Source organism: Chionomys nivalis, chromosome 6 (genome assembly GCF_950005125.1).
Source record: "Chionomys nivalis chromosome 6, mChiNiv1.1, whole genome shotgun sequence".
Taxonomy (NCBI): domain Eukaryota; kingdom Metazoa; phylum Chordata; class Mammalia; order Rodentia; family Cricetidae; genus Chionomys; species Chionomys nivalis.
In genome coordinates, this window is record NC_080091.1 from 41,458,493 (window position 1) to 41,478,983 (window position 20,491).

Here is a 20,491-nt window from a genome sequence, read left to right on the forward strand (position 1 = left end):
ACACCATGATACCGAAGCCTTTGCTTCCTTCAGCAAACGCTTCTCTCTCAGAAACTCAGGCTCCTGTGGGTCTGAGCTGGTACCTATGTACTGGTGGGGTACAGGCCTTGGACTCTGGCATGAGGCCAAGTATGGAGAGTAGGTGAAGTGTCCATGGGATGGGTGGGTGGAGACTCTACTGTGGGTTTTTGTAAACAGCTGTGGGGGTTGGGATAGAATGTTCTGCACTGCAGGTGGCGACCCATTCTCTGGCATGAAATCAGTTTAGTGGGTCGCGGCAGCAGGCTTTACATAAGAAGTTGAACTGAATAGGAAACGGCAGAGCACATCTCTCACAATAAGGACAAGTGTGGCTTTGAGGGGACCCGGCACAACCTTAATGTCACATTAGCCAAACCATTACTACGTATGGAAGGCTGGGAAAACAAACAGACAGACAAACAAGCCAACAGCCCTGCAACCTGCAATTGTCATCTTAGTTGGAAAACAGGAGAATCACAGGTGGATAAGAACGCTGAGACAGGAGACTGCCCAGGATCATGTGACAGAGCCCTCTCCCCAAGTGCTGTCACAGACAGTTACAAGAAAGGGGAGAGTACAGACAGCTCCATAAGGAAGGAAAATCACCCCAGAGGCAGAGATGGGAGTCAGGCTGTCACAGCACTGGGAGAGGCAAGGATGGAATCTCCCCTTGAGTGTCCAGAGAAGCTGGTCCTACCTACTCCTGAACTTCCCAGTGACCCCTCACTTGGCCTCTGGTCCCTAGAACTGTTATACTTAGTACCTAGTCAGCAATGATTTGTCCTGGGTGACCCAGGACACTTATATACCCACAGCATAACAGTCCAAGGTCACAGGCATTCATTGACAACAAATTCTTTTTATTTAAAAAAATTTATTTACTTTACATGTATGAGTGTATGTATGTATATGTACCATGTAGATGCCTGGTGCCCACAGAAGTCAGAAGAGAGGGTTAGATCCCCTGAAACTAGAATTACAGATGGTTTTGAGCTACTATTGAGTACTGGGAACTCAACCCAGGTAATCTGTAAGAACAGCCAGTGCTCTAAACTGATGAGACATTTCTCCAGCCCCAACAGCGAATTCTTATCACTTGTGAGGGTGTGCAGTGGGCCGAAGATGAGCTGCTCTTGCTAGGTGTGTGGGACCTCTGTTCCTTCTCTCACCATCCTCCTAGGCCCACAGGTTGCCTCACGTGTCCTGCCACAGCCACAGAGGCATAGCAGGAGTGGCCAGACTTGCTTGCTCAGGCTTGGAAGGGGAATGGGTCACATGGTCACTTCTGCCTATGAGCCATGGTCCAGACCAACCACATGAACTTGCTTGTACAGAGTCACAGGACAGGAAAACACTCCTGATAGTGAGAGGCTGTGGGTTCTAGAGTGGTGAACTCCACCCACTGCAGGTCAATATACGTGTGTGTGTGTGTGCTATTTGCAGTGTGCAGGTCCATTTGTGTGAGCAGTTTGGAAGCCACTAGCCAATGACAGAGGGCATAGTGCAAGAGGCTGAGGCCCCTCACTTCATCCTTGGGGCTTAGAGATGTGAGGAGTGCAGTTCTGTCTCTCTGAGACCTTCTGCATTAGCACAGAAGGTTCCATGGAGTGTAGGAATGGTGCTTCAGCACATCTCCCTCACATCCTCATCCCAAAGCCTCAGGAAGAAAATGGGGCACGTCCTGGAGGACCTGGGGCAGGGGAGTATTCTTCCCCAAAGCCCAGGCCAGCATTCCCTCATCCCTCAAGCAAACATGTCCCTCGAAATGGAGTATGCAGATTTCACATTAGCTTGAGCCAATTAGCTGGAGGTGGGGCTTCTCTTGCCCAGTCACACAATTGAGAATGGACAAGCAGGGAGACCGTGTGCTATGGCTGGTGGGGAAGGCATGGTGGCTGATGAGGCAGTCACTGTCAACTCCTGGGGCCCCATCACCCCACTGGTGAGCAGAGACAAGGTGCTTCAGCACACAGGAGGCTTAAAGATGCTCCTGGGTCTATGTCACACTGTCTGTTGTCCCACTCAGAAAGCTAGAGCTGCGGTCCACCTTCCAGAGGACCCTGCTCTCTCCAACACAAGGTGCATGGGGCAGGATGCAGACACAAAACTCCACCCACAGCCAGGACTCAATCTAAGGCTGGGATTTCTTTCTCTCCTCTCCATCTCTTTCCTCACAGACCCTCCTTCAGGAGCTCATCTGTACCCCAGCTATGGGCATCACTGATTCCCAGAGCCCAGACTCCACAGGAAGGTCACCTGTGACAATCTTTACCTCCTTCCCCTCTCTGTGTCCCTGTTCCTGTCCCTGAGGCCACCAGCCATGGCAGTTATTCCTATGATGGGGGAGATGCAGACAGAGTGTAGAAATGAATACCAGGTGTAGACATCACAGTCCCCTATGTATTCCCTTTCTCAGTGAGCACCAGGCATGTGGGGAGGATGGGCGGGCCAAGCTTAGCCTGTAGCATCCCTGGGATAGCCTGCCCACAGGGCACTGACCTCAGCATGCCCAGACGGTCACTCTTTCCACTTGGTATTCCTATATACAGGGCACCGGAGGCCAGGCTCACTATGCCTAGGTTATCTCTCTTCCCACTTGGCATTCCCTGTCTCTTAATAGTCCAACAGTTCTGGAAAGCAGGGCTGTAAACATTCATGTGTGCCCCTTGGTGGTGCTGTTAAGGCATCTGGGAACACTGGTACAGGCTGTGGCCCCTACTACCTAGAGCCCCGAGGGGTTGAAAACTCACTGTCCTTGGCACAAACCCAGGGGCTAGCAGTTATGCCACCCTGCCAGTGCCTCGTCAGAGTTCCCTTTCCGGATACTGAGAAACAGGTGCATCTCTGGAGCAGCAATGTGGCAGGATGCTATTTCAGTGTTCCAGGAAGGGCTTGGCTTTGCCCTGCCTTGGCCTTGGGGGTAGTAGTTGCCATGTGACTCTCTGGCATGTGATTGGGAGATGTGTCAGCCGCAAATGCCACAGAGGCTCTCCACTCTCCCAGATGCCACCTGAAGTCTCCACATTGCTGGGCCTAGGCTTGGAAGGAGCGCTACTGACACTTCTGGAGGAGGCCGCTCCATGGGGATGCCTGGAGGAGGGTCAGGTAAAGCTCAAAATAGCTGTGTGTTCACTCCCGTCAGCCAGGGAGGAAGACTCAGCTTCTAGCGAGAAGGAATGATCTTGAGACCCATGGTTGAGCTCGGAGGGTGGAGCCTGCGTGAAGGGAGTGCTATCCAGCTCGGTGTCTCGTGGTTATGGTGAAAGCCAACACCTATAGGTGTCAATCATGTCAATCATATATAGGCTCGGGGGACTTTCACAGTGTGTGGGATGAGGTGGGTGACCCCTTTTTATAGATGAAGAAACTGGGGCTCACAGGAAGGAAGGCCAGCACCTCTGACCTATGTTTGGGGTGGAGTTGCTGGGCTGTGGATTCTCTGTGCCTGCTCCCTCCTTCCCCAACCTCTGTCTCCATCAGTCTTTCTTTTCTTTAAAACAGTGGTTATCAAAGGGGTCTTGCTGTTCCCTGGGACACATTTGACGATGTCTGGAAGCACTGTGGTGGTCACAGCTGGTGAAAGAATAATTAGTATACGGGAGAAGGGGTCAAGGCCACTGTGACCGTTCTGTAGTATACAGGCCCCACTGCATCGACAGTTACACCAAGGAAGCCAGTCAATAGGGATTATAATAGGAACGTCCCTTCTCCTGGTATGGGCATGCCATGCCTCTGAGATTAAGGCATTAAGTCTAGAGGGCTGTGTGTTGGTAGGAAGGCCTGCAGGGTGAGCATGGTGGGACAGGTCTGGGGGCCCAGAGAGAAGGGGAGATTGGAAAGGAGCTGGACCCAGAATAGAGGTCTGAAATGGCCTGCAGTTGTACAGGCTTCAGGGTAGCCATCTCTGGCCAGGCTCATGCCTCTATTAACAATGCTCCCACCCTCCTATGAGAACCAGGCACAGTGCCTAGCAGGTCTCTAGGGAGTAGGATCCAGGCATCCTTCTCTGGCATCTCTGCCTGACCCTGATCTGTAGGGTCTTTCCAAAAGCAAGGACCCTAGCCCATATCCTTGTTCCCTGGATGTTGGTGCAAACAACACACGCTTGATATTTGTCTTAGGGTTTCTATTGCTTTGACGAAACACCATGACCAAAAAGCAAGTTGGGAAGGGTTTATTCGGCCCACACTTCCACAACACTGTTCATCATCAAAGGAAGTCAGAACCTGGAGGCTGGAGTTGATGCAGAGGCCTTGGAGGGTTGCTGCTTTACTAGCTGGTTCCCCATGGCTTGCTCAGCCTGCTGTCTTATAGAACCTGGGTTCTTGTAGAACCCGGGACCTCCAGCCCAGGGATGGCACCACCCTCAATGGGCTTGGCCCTCCCCCATCAATTACTAATTAAGAAAATGCCTTACAGTCAGATCTTATGGAGGCATTTTCTCAATTGAGGTTCCCTCCTTTCAGATAACTCTAGCTTATGCCAAGTTGACATAAAGCTATTTTGCATAGTATTGCACTTCCAAAAGAAAAAGCAGTGGCTATTCCACCAGATGGTCCAAGGAAAGAGTGCTCACTCCTGGCCTCAGTTTGGTTGGATTGGGCCTGGTGGCTGGTTCTTAGTACCCTGCTTCCATGCTATTCTGAAGATACTGCAGATACTGGAGCTGGGGACAAGTGACCATGTCCATTTCCTAAATGACTGTCTTCTCTGTGGGGAGCTGACACATTCAGCTTACCCATCGCGAAGACAGCAATAGCAAGAACACAGCACCACATCCCACCCTGGGACAACTGCAAACCACACCACCGCTCCTCAGAGGAAGACGCCAGGAGAAGACTACAGAGAGCCAGCATCTGCTGAGACACTCAGCGGCAGGGGAGAGGCCGTTCTATTTATGGAAAGTTATAGAAAGAGCTGAAATGCAAAGGCTAAGATAAAAAATTAGATAAATATTCATTATCTTGGATTGGGCGACAGTTTCTTAGAAATGACTCCAAGAGCATGAACTACAGAGGGAAACACAGAGAAATCAGGCTTTGTCAGAGCTGAAGCCCTTTGTGCTGCGAAGAGCCCTGTGAAGCGGCCATGGTGCTGCTCTGAGGGTGACAGGGGAGCCACTGGTCACAGGTGTGACAGGAAGCTCTCAAAGCGGTCACAGCTGATAGCCAGCTCAAAACTGGGCAGAGAAGCCTGTGTCTCCAAGGCAGACCTCTAACTGTATTTAACAGCACCAACCAGGCACAGGCCAATCAAAATGAAGCAGCACCTCACCTCAACCAGAATGTCGAAAATAAGGGGTTGGGGGTTCCCAGGGTTTGAGGTGAAAGCGACCATGTCCCGAAGCAACTTGAGCTGAATAAATCCCTTCCTTGGAGCTCCATAGGCACTCTGGACATTGATTGTGAAGGCAGGGCCTCCCAGGACAGGTGTCGCTTCTATACCGGGAGAGGATATCACTGTGTAGTCTCACCTTACTATGGCACCTAGAATCAGAATGGCCACCAAACAGCATAAGGCACTGGGGACTGTCATGTCCTTCAACCCTTGCTTCTCTTTGGGTCTCTAACAACAGTGAACTCATGTACTTACAAGATATTTTTGTCTCCATGTCTCCGGAAACTGGCCTGGCCAGGACTGGTCAAGCTGGCAGGCCGTGACGGAGTGTTGGTGTACCCTTGTCCACCTTTTATTAACCTTGTGCTCTGTGACTGGACCCTGTTGGCTTGCTCAAGTTGCCCGGAAACCTACTTCTTAGACGTGGCCTGTCAGAACCTCAGCCAGGTTATAGGTCAGCTTTCCAGGTTGCCAGCCAGCAGTTCCGATCTCAGCTTTAATTAGTTGCTCAGGAAATGCCTTCCCAACACCAGCCTTCCTTGGACCCACTGAGGAGGACATGAGAAGAGCCAAGAAGTCAAGGGGAAGGAGCCAGACGGCTAGGGAACCAGCCTTCAGGGAGACATCAAGACCCATCCCTGCCTGCTTGTCTCATACTGTATGGCCCTGTAGGGGTTACATCACCCTCTAAGGCTTAGATCCCTTAGACGGCCTATAGGTGACACCAGTTGGTGGCAAGCCAAACTGAGTGCCAACTGTGTGCTCACACCCAGGAGGCACATTTGAAACTTGGATGTCATCTCGTGACCTGAACAAGCCCGTGCCGGTGATGACCAGTCTGCTCCAATCCAGTGCATTTATTTGTTTCTACATCAGTTCTCACATAGACCAGGCTGATCTCAGACTTGCCGTGTACTGGAAGATGACCCAGATCCTCTTGAGGGCTGGGATTTACAGGTACATGCCACCACATCCAATTTATACAGGGCTGGGGGCCAAACCCAGGGCTTCGTGCATTTTAGCTGAGCGAGCACTCAACCAGCTGAGCTGCATCTCCAGCCCTGAGCTGATCATTTTAGGGCTACTGATTCAGGGGTGCCCTGAGTCGGGGCCTCTTATCCCCTCATCACTTTGTGTTGAACTCAGGGCCAAGACTTCCAGGACCATTTGGATTGCATGAAGGCTTACAGCTGGTCTACTGCACCCACCAGACTGGGTGCTATCTGCTAGCCACCCATCTATAGAGGCCTGGTGGGGAGCTGGGAGAAGCTAAGTTATAGCCAGGATATACCTATGGTCAGGTCCCACTCGAGAAGGAGCCCATCCGGGGAAACAGAGCTGGTTTAATCAAATGTTGGCATTCCTGAGTTAGGTTGTGGCAGAATGACCCAGGACTGGACCAGCTGTGAGGAGATGATTGATTGTTCCAGATGCACTTCCTGTTTCCTATTAGATTTGAGGAGTCTGTGTGGGCATTGCTGCTGCTGCTGCTGCTTCTGTTGCTGAAGCACAAGGTGGTGTGACATGGGGACACACTGTGCAGAAGCCACCACAGGCCTTCTGCATGGCTTGGACACTGATGATCTGGGTGGAGGCAGATGGCCACATGTCCCTGGTCTGCACACTACTGTGAGAGCAGATGCTCTTGGTCCTGAGAGGCTGAATCGTCTGGCAATGAAATGCCATCCTGCAGGTTATGGTGGCTGACGATGTTGACCGCTGCTTGAGGCTGCAAGAGATAGGGCTGAAGCTAGTATTCCCTGGGAGCCATGGCCAGATGGAGCAGCTGAGGCTGCTTCTCAGCTGTGTTCTTCCCAGACCTTGCCTCTGGAGCAGACCATCTCAGTTGTTTCTCTCTATCAACCCCCACCATGGGCCAGCCCTGTATAGCCACTGTCGTGTGGACATTCCATATGAATGGCAATGGGTGGGTCACAAGGGTGCTTTTGACTCTGTCACTCCAACGTTGTCCATCCCACAGGCAGTGTGTAAGATTTCTGTAGCTCTGCCAAAAGACGCCACAGACGGGGTGACTTAAGAAACAGTTCTGGAGGCTAGAGTCTGAGATCTCGGTGTGGGCAGGTGAGGAGAGCCTCTGCAACAGGGCTGTTGGGTGAGCCTGGGTAGATGGCGTCATCTGTATGTGACTCCATGGTGTGTGAAGGAGGGAGGGTCTGCTGCAGGAGGCTGGCCTGAGTGTGGCTGCTATGGACAAGGGATGGGACTGCTGAGGATGCTTCTGGGGAGCAAAAACCCCTTTTCAGTAAAGTGGCACCTAGGTCTTATGTTTGCTCATCCAGGCGTCTTAGGGACGTACCCAGCCACGATGCCCCTGGTGCAGTCCTGCACAGTTCCCATTGACTTGACTTGAAAAAAAGGCAGACCCACAGACAGACAGAAATGCTGGGTTTAGGTGGGCTGGGCTTTCTCATGGAGAAGGCTCAGCACCCCAGAAGCTCAGCATGGTTATTATATAGAGTTGAACAGAGAAGCGGGGTTATTGCCCATGGATGAACCAAGAGACAGGGTTATTATAGAGAGATGAACAAGTAGTGGGGACTTGAACTAATCTCAACAGGAGCAGTCGCTATGGGGAACAGTTTCCGAGCTGTAAGCATCTAGGGCAGAGAAAGCTATGGTGAACATTTTCTGCACACATTTATCAACATTTTCACTTGAGCCAGGAGGGAAGGCTCTGCCCTTTTCCCATGGGATAGTACTTTGGCACCTGACATGGCTGTACCTATGTTAACAATACATATTCATTCAGGACCTCACATACTCCTGGCTTCCTCTGTCCCCTACAACCTGGGGGATTTGTTACAACCACCAGAGACCCTGTACTCTTCCCACCCTGTCCCTGGGCATCTACACCCAATGGTAGCGTGTTGTTCATGTCCTCTGCAGGTTGTCGTGGATTTTGGTGTGTTGAGGGCTCCTTCAGAGTTCCCACATCGTGTGTCCCTGGAAGGGTGTGGGTATGGTGGCAGAAGTGGGACACAGACAGGCTAATTGACAGCCACCCACAGGGATCCAGGCCAGCATGCAAAGTGTGCTTTCTCCTGTCCCAGAAGGTACTGCCCAGCCCGAGCCTCCATCCCATGTCACTTTTAGAGGCTCTCCTGCCGACCGTGGGTTCACCACGCTGCGATATCGGCTTTCCACCTAGAGCGTCCTCCCAGCTCATTGTCACAGAACCACCTGAAAGAGGGAGAGGGACTTAGACATCACACCCCTCTCTGTGGATAAACCAGAGCCATGGGACCAAGAAATGCCTGGTCACAAAAACCTTGCTTCGTATCTTTAGAACAAAGAACACTCAGGAACCCCAGAGCAGCCGTTTGTGTAATACACACAGTAGCTGAAAGGCTCTCCAAAGCTCCCTTGGCCGCTAGAGTGTGACAGCCATTAAGAACCCTGGCTTTAAAAAAGAAAAAAAAAAAAAGAACCCTGGCTTTGGCTGACACACCTTCCCTACACCTCCTCCTACCCTAGAAAACAGAAAGTATAATCAACCTGGGCTTCTGACTTCTAGCCAGGTCTGAGCCCCTGTTCAAGGGTCCAGGGACCACTGGTGCTTAGGCAAGGATGGAACATAGTATGGGAGTCAGGCCATGCAAGGGAAATAAGAGTTGAAAAGACTCAGGGATTTCGGCACGGCTAGTGCTCAGCCATCCAGGTCAAATAGGAGTTTGACTGCCCCTGATGTAGCCCCTCCTGATGATGTAGCCCTCCTGCCATGTGTTATGTGGTGTCCGGCTGGCACATCTATCTCTGCCAGTGATTTCCAGACCAGCCTCAGACCCACACTGAGTCATTCTCCTAGCTGGGACCACCCCCAGCCTTCATCTTCTCTTCTATAGGAGGTGGTTGGGCATTTCTGGTGAGGTGGGGTCCACACTGGAGCATGTCCAGGACCAGGACCTTTTGCCTTGCTCACTGGACCATACTGGCCTTGCAAGGTTCAGTATGGTTCATTGCACTGGATCAGGTCTGAAGTGTTGATCAGGAAAATTAAGGAAGAGGGGAACTGCTAATGTCCTTAGGGTCACGGCACTGGCCCTTACACAGGGAAGTTGGCAGAGTTTGCAGAGTTCCCAATGACTGGTATCACTGAAGGATGGGCCGGTGACTGGGCAATGGGAACGGCAAGGCAGAGCTTTTAGACAGCATCCTTGCTCGGGATCCCATGGGAGAAGCTGGAGATAACACATACACATGTGACACATGGTGCCACCCCCAGGTTTGATGAGGAGGGACTGCAGGACTTTGAGAACCTAGAATATCCACTTAGCCTTTCAAGGAATGTGTGTGGGCCCTGCCGCAGGCATTGCGGTCCCTTAAGAGATGGTTTCCCTTTTCTGTAATCCCTTCCCGACCCAGCCTATGGCAACTCTGGCCTCTGAGCCCAGGAGGGAGCTTTGTTCCCAGATGCCACCTCTGTCAGACACCACAGGGCACTTCTCTGCCTCGGTGTGACCTTCAGAACTCTTCAAACTAGCCCCAGGTTTATATAAACAGGCTTTGAGAGTCTGGCCATTTCTCCAGTATCATGCAGCCGACTCTTTCTCGGCTTCTCCAAGCTCTAGGGCAGGTGCCCAGCTGGAGACCAGCTGTGGGGATAAGAGGTGTAGGTTGCAGTGAAGTCCTGTGGGTGCTGTCCTCACAGATAGAGTTAAAGTTGACAGTCTCCATAACCTGTTCTCTTTACTCTGACAAGGCTCCCTGGCACTGGGGGTTCATTGTCACAGGGCTTAAGTATAAGTAGTCACAGCCTGGTGTGACTGATCCCTACCACTTGAGTTGACACTTCCTGTTATTATCACAGTAAGAGGTTGTTAACCACCTATTAGAGCCGATCTAGAAATTACGGAGCAACAATCCTGCACACTCGTATTTAGGCCTTGGGTGTAGCATTTCCTTGCAATTGACAGAAAGGGCAGAGTTCCCAGCATGGCTTTTTCCTGTTGTCACATCTTGCAATGTACAATATGTGCATTAGGACTGCTGGGACAGATTGACATACACCATTAACACGTCTGTGACTGAATTAGGGTCCATGCTCGTTTTGTAGGTCCCGTGGGTTTGGACAGATACAATGACATGCCTCCGCCTTTCCAGTGTTATCAGGCTGCTCTTAGAGTTTCCCAGTTCATTCCCCTCTCCCAACCCTAAACTGGCTCTAGAGACCATGTTGGCCTTGAACTCACGGAGCTCTGTCTGAGTGTGCCTCAAGTGCTTGCATCAGAGGCGTGCGCCACCTCACCTGGCAGCCACTTACCGACTGTCGCCAGGTTTGCCTTTTCCAGAAAACCGTGGTAGAAATCATGGGCTGCAGCATTTCCAGATTGGCTGCTTTCCTTTGGTGACATGTGTTTACGGTCCCTCCGTAGCTCATCCAGTTCTGACATGTGTTTATGGTCCCTACGTAGCTCCTCAGGGATCGGCATCCAGTTCTGCTTAATGCTAAGTCACCTTCCATGCCCAGGAGTTTCTTTGCTGCCCTGCTGGAGACATACAAGAGACTTCTGCCTCATCTCAATCCCTCAAGCCCATCATGACAGGCTTTGAGTCAGGGCCTCAGAGGCTGTGATGAATGTCACTTGACTCCTTCAAAGGCCTTCCCTGTCCGGGGCAGTTGACAGACAGATGGCAGTGACCCTCTAGCATGCAGATGCCACGCCCAGGTGCCTGCCACATGCAGTCAGGTGTGAAGGCCTGCCAGCCTGGGGAAATCCTGGAGGACTTTCCAGAGGCAGGGGTACAGGGGTTTGCTCTTAAGGTGGAGGTGGAGACCCAGAGGCCTTCAGCTCAGGCTCTAAGGAGCCCGTGCACATCCAGGAATGATGAGGAAGCCCAGAAGCAACCACCAGCTGTGATTCTGTGAACTAGAGCTGGGGTTGGCAGGGGACGCAGAAGATTGACAGGCCCTGAAAAGTGAGCATAGATGCCCAGAAATGAAGCTGGTGTCTGATGAAGCTGGGAGTGTGGGTGCCTTATCAGCTGCTCCTCTGGGAGATGCCAGGGATGCTTCACCTCGGACCAAGATGCTCGAGGGTTTCATTCCTCAGCCCTACCAACACCAGGCCCCAGATCAGCCTCCTGGGAGGGAGCAGGCCTTCTGTCCTGCGAAACCCCTTCCTCCCAAGTTGGACTCCTGTGAAACAGGATGTAGGGTTTCAGGCCTTGAGTGATGCCTGCTCTCTCAAATGCAACCCAGAGAGAGGCCCTCTGATGGGACAGACATAGTCAGGTCCCAGCCATGTATCCAGCCAAAGTCACTGGGATAAACAGCTATGGGATGATTTGGACTCACCAAAGACATTTAAAAATTCTGGGTCCCCTGGATTATTGGCCCTTTTATGAGCCTCAGGATTGCCTCCCTGCCCCTTCCTGATTGGTCTTTCCAAGTCTTGGCATGGCTGACCGTGTCCTATTCAGTTGCTTTTGGCCTCAAGTTCCTTGCTTGTGAGGTAAGCACCATGTTGGCTTCACAGGGGTGTCAGGAGGGCTGAACAGACCCCTCAGCAGGGTGCTGAAAAGAAGGCTACAAGTTACACTGTTGTGTTCCCTGGTGACTGACTTCACAGCGTCTGGCCTGGAGCTAGGGAAGGGGGAATCTGTGCCCTGCCCAGCCCAAGCCAAGCAAGGACAGAGATGTCTGCCTCAGAGGCGCCTGGGTCTTTGTCGGCTTTGTTGGGGTAGTTTATTAGTTGAAAAGATTGCTTTTTCTTAACAGTTGTGTGCCCCTGGTTGCCAGGCTGTCTTTGACCTTCAAGGACAGCTTGTTCAGCTTTGCTTTGGGCATTTCTATATTTGGCGTGGTTTTAGGGTCACTGGATGAACCACACCAAACCCCTGCATCCTGAGTACTCCTCCTCTGCCAGCATTCAGCTCCCTGTCGTTGTCCCCCTCCCCCCATAGATGCCCAATGCCGCACGGGACAATCGGGGACTCTGCTTTCCCGATGTCCTCCTATCTGTCTGACTCTGTCTTGTTGTCCACAAGTAGCTGGAGATGGCCTGATTCTGACTGCTGCTCTGAGAAGCACTAGCAGGGTGGGGTGAGAAGGAAGGAAGCAGGTTGGGCAGGCTTGCTATTACCTCTCCATGGGTACACTTGACCTTGCTAGTCCACAACTGCATCAGGTTCTAGGGCTGAATCCTACTAGGGGCGAAAGATGTGCACGTCAAATCTGCAACCAGATCACTAGTCTAGAGGGATGCTTAGCAGGCTTTTCCTGGCATCCCTCTCTTGGGCTAGCTCAGCTCTTCCTCTAACCACCAGAGGGCAGCACCACTACCAGATCCACAGCTCCAGGCAGCTCTAGTGGGCAGAGTGGAATCGGGCCAGCAAATCCGCACTCTTAATATAGCTCTACCCTCAAACCAGATGCATTTCCAGTAACTTAGGAACTGGTGCAGGGGATGGAACTCAGGGTCTTTGCACGCTAGGCAAGTGCTGTGCCACTGAGCCACACCCAGCCCCCACTTATTCCTGACTACGTGGTTGTCATTGTTATGGAAAACATCAGTGTTTGCTGGGCTGGTTGCTAAGCAAATCTTTATGCCCTTGATCCTGGTTTTCCCCAGGACCAGGGGATGTGAGCAGAGGGTGGGTGGTTGGAAAGGACAGATGGAAGGACAGATCGAAGTCAGAGGGTGGGTGGATATGCAGGACAGATGGAAAGGCAGATAGAAGGCGGGGGTGGGGGTGGGGAGTGGAGTAGGATGGACAGGAACTCTCTCAAAAGTCACACCCCACAAGAGGCAGAGCTGAGACTGTATCCCAGACCAGCTCACCCCACAGCTCATGGGACCCCAAAATATGAAGATGACTTCTTGCTCACCTTGGTTTTGAGCCAGATTCAGGCCATATAATCCCGGCCTTGTCTGATCAGAAGATGCTGCCCATTGTCCTTTGTGTCCCAAACTGGGAGGGCATAAATGTTCAGGAGTGCTGCCCCACCCTGTATCTCTGAGCCACACAGGACTAGGGTGACTCACACGGATGACCCCCGCTGGACCAGCCATGCACAGCTGTGAGCATCAACTCTAGCTCAGCTTCTTATCCATAGCCAAAAGCCCTGGCAACACGGAGTCTCTCAAAGTCCCGCTGAGTCAGAGACCATGGCTCTCTGGCCTCCTGCCAACTTTCTATAGCATGGACGGATATTTCTGATCCAATTCAGTAGTGAAGGGAGAGGGGGCAAGTGTCATGGAAGTTCCACTATGGCCAGGCCAAGGTGCTGGCTGGGAGGATGTGGGCATAGAGACTAGCTGCCTGTGACAGCAAGGGCTGTGGGCTGCATCATGCTGCTGCTGAGGGACCACCACTGTTACTGAGGCCTTCAGACTAGCATAGGTCACAGAGGTGGGAAAAGTCCTGTGGAAGAGAGAGGGTGAAGAGAGACCCCCGGAAGCTATCGGCCTGGGTAAGCTGAAGTGGTACCTGGAGGTGGATGTCTAAGTGACAGATTAGAGGCTTCTATGGCCGGTCCTAGGTGGGAGACGGAGGAAAAGGTCAGGCAGCAGCTGTAGGTGAGCAATCTCATTTTGGACTTGTTGGATCATGCTGCAAAGGTGTGGTTTAGCTCCCAGGATGTCACTAGAGATAACACCTGCCTTCTGCATGGCTGGCTGTGGCACAGGGTTGTGTGATGGAAGGATCTGGGTTCTCTGGCCTGTGACTGTAGGCCATGGATCCCCACCCTGCATCTGTAGTCCTCAGGCATGGTTCTGCATCCATTCTCAGCTTGATGGTTCATACAGTAGCTGGCTAAGATTACTCTTGTGGACCGCAGTTGCTAGTGGTAGGTCCTGCCCATTGCAAGGGGAGAGGGGCAGATGGCTAGTGTGCTCCACACTGTCCCCTCTATCACTGTCACTGTGTGTGTCCTGTGGCTGCAATAATGAAGGTGAACAGCACTGGAGGACCGAGGCTGGGCAGGTTATGCTGGGCTGAAGTTGAGGCTGTGACTGTTCCTTCCATAGCTGCATGTGGAACCCTCACGTCACCTTTGCTGGCTTCTGGAGATGCCAGCTCTCATGGCTCATGGTCCTTCCTCGTTAAGACTAGCTATACTGCATCTTTCTGACCTCTTTCTTAATCATGTCTCTACTGACTACCCAGGAAATGTCCTTTGATGATATTAGGCCATGCTGGACAGCCAATGGCCTTTCCTTGGCCTCCTCAGTCCCTGTCTGAACTTCGGAGACCCAATGTCCCACACATGGCTATAATGTCCTAATATATATCTGGGTCCATTACTGGAGTGGCAAGTCTATGTATCAACCGAGTGTGTGACCTCTCTAGCCAGGGCCTGGTAGTCCCTTCCTTCTGGCCACAGACCCACATGATCCCTGTATGGCAACCTGGTACCTGTGGCTCTTTAGTTCCTCTAGTAAACTCAGTTTTGCTTTAATGTAAAAACTTGAGAGTCTCTTGGATACTTCCCTGTTACAGGGGCAGACCTGAGGCTTCCATATCATGGCCCAGCATCCCATGTGCTGGCATCTACAGGTGCTTTAGTAGGCCACAGGGTCATTCCTGGTGCCTGGTTGTGCCTGGTCTTAGGACCACAACCCTGGCTCTTGAACTGGTGGTCTCCAATGCCTCCTTCAACTGCCTACCTGACTGTGGCTGACTCTTGTGGGTCATTGACAATGTTTAGTCTGGTGTTTTGGGAACCGAAGGAAATGTGGGACCATTTCTCAGAGGGATGCAGCCGTCTGAAGAAGAGGCTAAGGGTCCCAGGGCTGCAGGGCCACTGAGATGTCTGGTCGATGATGTCCCTCTGAGACTCTGGGTGTCAACATTGTACTGGATGAATATAACAAGGGTTAGTTGCTCTTCCAGAGGGAACAATGGTTGCCTTGCTACTCCAGGAGTGCACAGAGATATGTTGGGACATCATAGATAAGTATGCAATGAAATGGATAAGACAGCTCCCTGAGTAGAGCAGCCACAAACAGAGCCCACAGTGGGTTTACCAAATGATCTTAGCCCTCAGAACTGTCACCTGTCATACAACTTGAATGTCACTTAACCCCAGATGGAAGGAGGGAATGACCCATCGCCTCATGCTATGTGGGTCCAGTGCCGAGGGTGGGGGCATGCCAGGAGGCCTCCTGCTTGCTCTCCCTGTGCTCAGTGTCCCTCACTTTAACCTGGCTCCTTTCTCCCTGCAGTGTCACAGCCCCAGGCTGCTCATGACCCCCTGGAGAAGCCAGCCAGCACGGCGATCCTGTGCAGCACCTGTGGGAATGTGTGCAAGGGTGAGGTGCTGCGCGTGCAGAACAAGTACTTCCACATTAGGTGCTTTGTGTGCAAAGGTGAGTGTGTACTTGGCCTTGTGCTTGGCCACAGAGTGCCCCAAACTGGGCTTCGCAGCCACCCTTCTCTCTTTCTGGGTCTAGAAAGCTCTCTGGCCACACCTGAGCATCTGTAGAGTCCTGAGCCTGTGTCTTTCCAGAATACTGTCTGGTGTAACAAAGGAGTACTCTCAGGGAGATAGGAGACTCTGGGTCCGCAGGGGTGGAGGCATGCAGCTAGCCCAGAATCAGAGATGCCAATCCTGGAGCCACTGGGGTACTGCACAGAGTGTCAGCGGCCTTTGCTGGCTGTGCAAAATCAGTAGCAAGTAGTGTTCAGGGGGGATTGCTGCACCGATGCTGCCTCCCTCCTTCAGTGGTCCTGCAAACATTCTAAATGAAAGTCACTTATTTTTCCTTGCTTATAAAAAGTAGCCTAAAAAACACAATAAACTTAAATAATACCAAGAAGATAAGAAGAGGGCCTGAAGCTGTGTGTGCAGCTTCTCCAGAGGGTGTGTCTGTGTGCATGGTCTCTCCAGTGTGTGTGCCTGTGTACACGGCCTCTCCAGCGGGTGTGCCTGTGTGTGCGGCCTCTCCAGCATGTGTGCCTGTGTGTGCAGCCTCTCCAGCATGTGTGTCTGTGTGCACGGTCTCTCTAGCGTGTGTGTCTGTGTGCGGCCTCTCCAGCGTGTGTGCCTGTGTGCGTGGCCTCTCCAGCAGGTGTGCCTGTGTGTGTGCGGCCTCTCCAGCGTGTGTGCCTGTGTGCGTGGCCTCTCCAGCAGGTGTGCCTGTGTGTGCAGCTTTTCCAGCACACCTGTCTAGGTTTGGAACCTTCTCCTCTGTCCTGCATTTCATGTGCATGCTGGGGACTAAGCACACCTCCACCCAACATCTAAGAAATGCGAGAAAAAGTACTCACAGGGTACAGTGGGTAGGACCCACCCACTGGACATGGCGTATAGTCTAAGAGAGCTGGTAGTGTTAAAGGGATAGTGTTTTGGAGCCTACAGGTGCATCCCTGCAATTTGGGCAAGTACTATGCTCGTGCCCTCTGACTTGGCAATGTTGTTCTCCATGGCTGTCTGGAGACTGACACTGCCTTCATCACGGTGACCCTCAGTGAGGGGAGGGAATGTTGTTTGGGAAGAATAGTAGTCAAATCCTTGGGACATAGAGGTCTATAGGGAGGGTCCAGAGGCTTCCAGAAAGAAGTCCATTGAGGAGGTACATTTGACTATACCTTGAAGATAGAAATTTGTCAGACAAGAATAAAGCTGCCCTGGATGGGAGGTGACCCCACCAAGTCAGCTGTGTGGGGGGGAAGGGAGAGGGCCTGGTGACTGACCTTAGAGAAGGGATGTAGAACTAGGAGCATCTAGGGGTTTGATTCCAGGTCCTCTCTGGCCCCTGAGCCTATAGAGGTGCCTGGGCTTCTGTTTGAGGAGCACTACCCGCTCCACTCTGGTCCCCTGGCCCAGCTACAGCATATAAAGAAAGTCCTGGTGTTGAAAAGAGAATCTTCTGCAGAAGGGGCCACCCCCAAAACACCCCGGATGCTGTCAGTTTTGGATGGTCAGCCTCCACAGGAGAAACATGGCCTGTGGGGTAGTGACAGGAAACAGCCTGAGATAGCTCTTACTGGGTCGCATTCTGGGACCCCGAGGGATCTGCCTTCAGCTGAGCCAGACACCAGCCTTCAGAGGCCTCATCCTAGGACATAAGCAATGGCTCTCAGTGGTGTCCCGAGAGCCACCAGGTTTGAGGGCGTCATGGTCATCCCTGATGCGTTCTCACAATGACACCCCATCTTTCTAGCCCCTTCCCCACTGTCACACATGACAAAAGCTCCAGAATCCTTTGTGATGGCCACCCCAGGACTGTGACTGGGGCTGCTTGAGAAAAAAAAAATGATGACATGGTCACCTCACTCCCAGCATAGTCAGGAAAGCCTGTGCTGCAGACTCCACAGAACGGGCATGAGTCGGGGTCTGGAGGGCCAGCCTATTCTGTCATCTTACACAGTTCCAAACCACCCATCCACAGAGAAAAGGACATGTCAGCTCTGGGGGACTTTCCTACAGAGAGCAGCAGCCACTGTCTACAGCTTGGATGCAAAACCCCAGAACCTGCAGAAAAAGCTAGGTGTGAGTGTGCATCCGTTTAGCCTGGCACTGGTGAGTAGACAGAGGCAGGAGGATTCCCTGGAGCTCACCAGACAGCCAGTGCAGCTGAATCTGAGAGCCCCTGTTTCAAAAGAAAACATGGAGAGCAGCCGAGGAAGACATCCGGCGTTGTCCGCTGGCCTCCATAGACACACAAAGACATACGAATTACACACAAGAAAGAACGAATTCCAAGAAGTGACCCTGACCCTGCCCTCCCATCAGCTGCTGCCAACCCTCGTGTCCCTCAAAAATGAGCACCTCCCCACTCCCTCCAGGCCTCTGCTAACTTGATCCTTCTCTAACTGTAATGTGATAGAGACGCATTGTCTCGATGAGGGACTTGAGTTACTGGTGAACTTGGACTTTTTATTTTTAGGAGCAGAGGTCTGTGATGTCACTGCCTTGGGGTGACCTTGGGATCCTCAGAGCAGCCAGAAACCAGGAGGCAGCTGAGGCAGCAGGGCCAGGAGCCGGCGGAGTCTCTCAGGGCGTGGGGCATGCCTCTCCCTATGTTATAGTGTGACTCTCTCGGCTCCATGTCTCTGCACACAATCCTCTTTCAAGGCCTGACCAGTGTTGACACAGCTGTGACAAGCAGACACAGCCCAGAGTCAGCACCTTGAATATTGTGACTGTGTCTCCAAGGCACAGAGGTATAATCCTGTGCATATCTGTCAGCCCCATGGCCTGTTCTCGCAGAAGAACATTTGTTTGATCTATAGTGGGACAAGATTAAACCTTGGGTTTCATTCCCAGACTCGGTGTGGAGAAGGAATCCAGCATGGCTCCAGGCTGGCATCTAGCTGCCATAGGCTGTAAGGAATGTACATGCACATACATAACATGGAAGGTCCCTCTCGTTTTGTACCAGGAGCCATGTTTCTGCAAATGGCATTGTTGTGACAACTTCTAGGCTATTCTGAGACGCTGAATGGCTCACTCGCGTGTGCTTCTGGGGCTGGGGAGCGTGAGGGAGGAGCACACTGTGTCCTCAGAAATTGACCTGGGGCCTGCCTGCTGTTGCTGACCAGCAGTCCCAGGGTAGATACTTCGGTCCACAGCCCGCAGTCTTCTCTGCTCGTCCACCAGTCTCAACAGTCTCCGCTCCCGGGAGCTGTGTGTCTGGACAAGAGACTAGAGGCTCACAGTGAGCCTGTGGGTTTTCCTTCTGCTCTGGATCTGGCCTTGCCATGTTACAGGGGTCAGGAGCTGAGACCTCTGAGAACCAGATGCAAGGGGGAGGCACTGGGAAGTTTCTCTGTGGACTAGGGGACCACGTATGGGCTCAGCTGTCCTCTCACTGGCAACCCAGAGCAGCCTCTCTCTCTCTCTCTCTCTCTCTCTCTCTCTCTCTCTTTCTCTGCCATGGGCATGCATACATGCACACACATACACACACACACACACACACACCTGCTCATGCATTCTAACATTGGAGCAGCTTGAAGGGGCTCACAAGATCTTAGAGGCCAAAGAGCCTCTTCACGCCCTAGAAATGGTGGGAAGCTAGTCCTGCCCTCAGTTCCTCAGTGCCTATTTCTGGAAACTTCCACAAGACAAATACACATGACTCTAGGCTAGCAGCGAAGCCTGTGTCTGTCCCTGGAGTACCATCCTGGGTTTGTAGGACCTTGTATCAGGTGGGCTGGGGTCAGATCTGCTGGCCCTGAGACGTGAGCTGGTCAGTCTGCTAATCCAGCCTTTGATCTTCTCCCCAGCGTGTGGCTGTGACCTGGCTGAGGGTGGCTTCTTCGTACGACAGGGTGAACACATCTGCACACGTGACTACCAGCGGCTCTATGGCACTCGTTGCTTCAGCTGCGACCGCTTCATTGAAGGGGAAGTGGTGTCAGCACTTGGCAAGACCTATCACCCTGACTGCTTCGTGTGCGCTGTGTGCAGGTGGGTGGCCCAGCCTCTGCCCTGCCGACCTCTGCCCCTCCTTCTGGCTCGAGCCCTGGCTCCACTCCATCTTCACTCATCAGGCACAGGGAGGTACAGCGGTTTGTTTGGGGTCATCCAGAGCAGGTTCAAGAGAGAGCTGGCTGTGAGCAAAAGCAAGAGCCAGTCTTTGTACACCATCTGTGCACTTCCTTCGGGTCTTCAAGCTTCCCAAGCTCAATCCCACCACAGCCCTTACTGCCCTTACCTGGGCCTACCCTGTTGGGCACCACCATCTTTTGACTCCTGGCAGGCCTCAGCTGCCTCCATCCAACCCCACAGTAAACGCTCTTACCCCTGGTCTCCCAGGTGGCCTTCCTTAGCTCACACTTGGCCTTGGTCTCAGCTCCATTCTTGTCTACATTGCTTCCTGCCATGCCTGCCCAGATGGCAGTCTGTCCCTGTCCACCCACTCCCACAGGCCAAGGCTCTACTTCCTATGTCCCCGCCTGCAGATGGCATGGCCCTATCCCCAGAAGTCTCACATATTACCTTCCTCAAACCCACCCAGCCACCGTCCTGGCTCTGGACTCCACAAATGACTGCTCTCTGCCTGATCCTCACCACTGCCACCTGTTCCCAGCACCCCTGGACTGCCCTCTCCCCGCCCCAGGCTCCCGATCCCACCCCAGAGGTGTCTCACCTGTTATTCCTAATTCCTGCCATTGCCTCATTCCATCATCCATTCAGTCCATGGGTGCTGGGCCCACA

At 52.5% G+C, this 20,491-nt stretch overlaps 1 protein-coding gene across 14 annotated transcripts in view; it reads left to right on the plus strand.

The window, feature by feature from the left end:
• The window catches only part of Ablim2 (actin binding LIM protein family member 2), a 121,812-nt gene that overhangs the window by 24,561 nt on the left and 76,760 nt on the right, over positions 1 to 20,491 (plus strand). For all 14 annotated transcript variants that reach the window (XR_009057243.1, XM_057771499.1, XM_057771490.1 and 11 more), the window contains exons 2-3: positions 15,549 to 15,692; positions 19,558 to 19,741. Coding sequence is in view for 13 of the 14 variants with exons in the window: in XM_057771499.1 (XP_057627482.1) it covers positions 15,549 to 15,692; positions 19,558 to 19,741 (328 nt within the window). In the remaining variant the exon portion in view is untranslated. The remainder of the gene's footprint in view (positions 1 to 15,548; positions 15,693 to 19,557; positions 19,742 to 20,491) is intronic.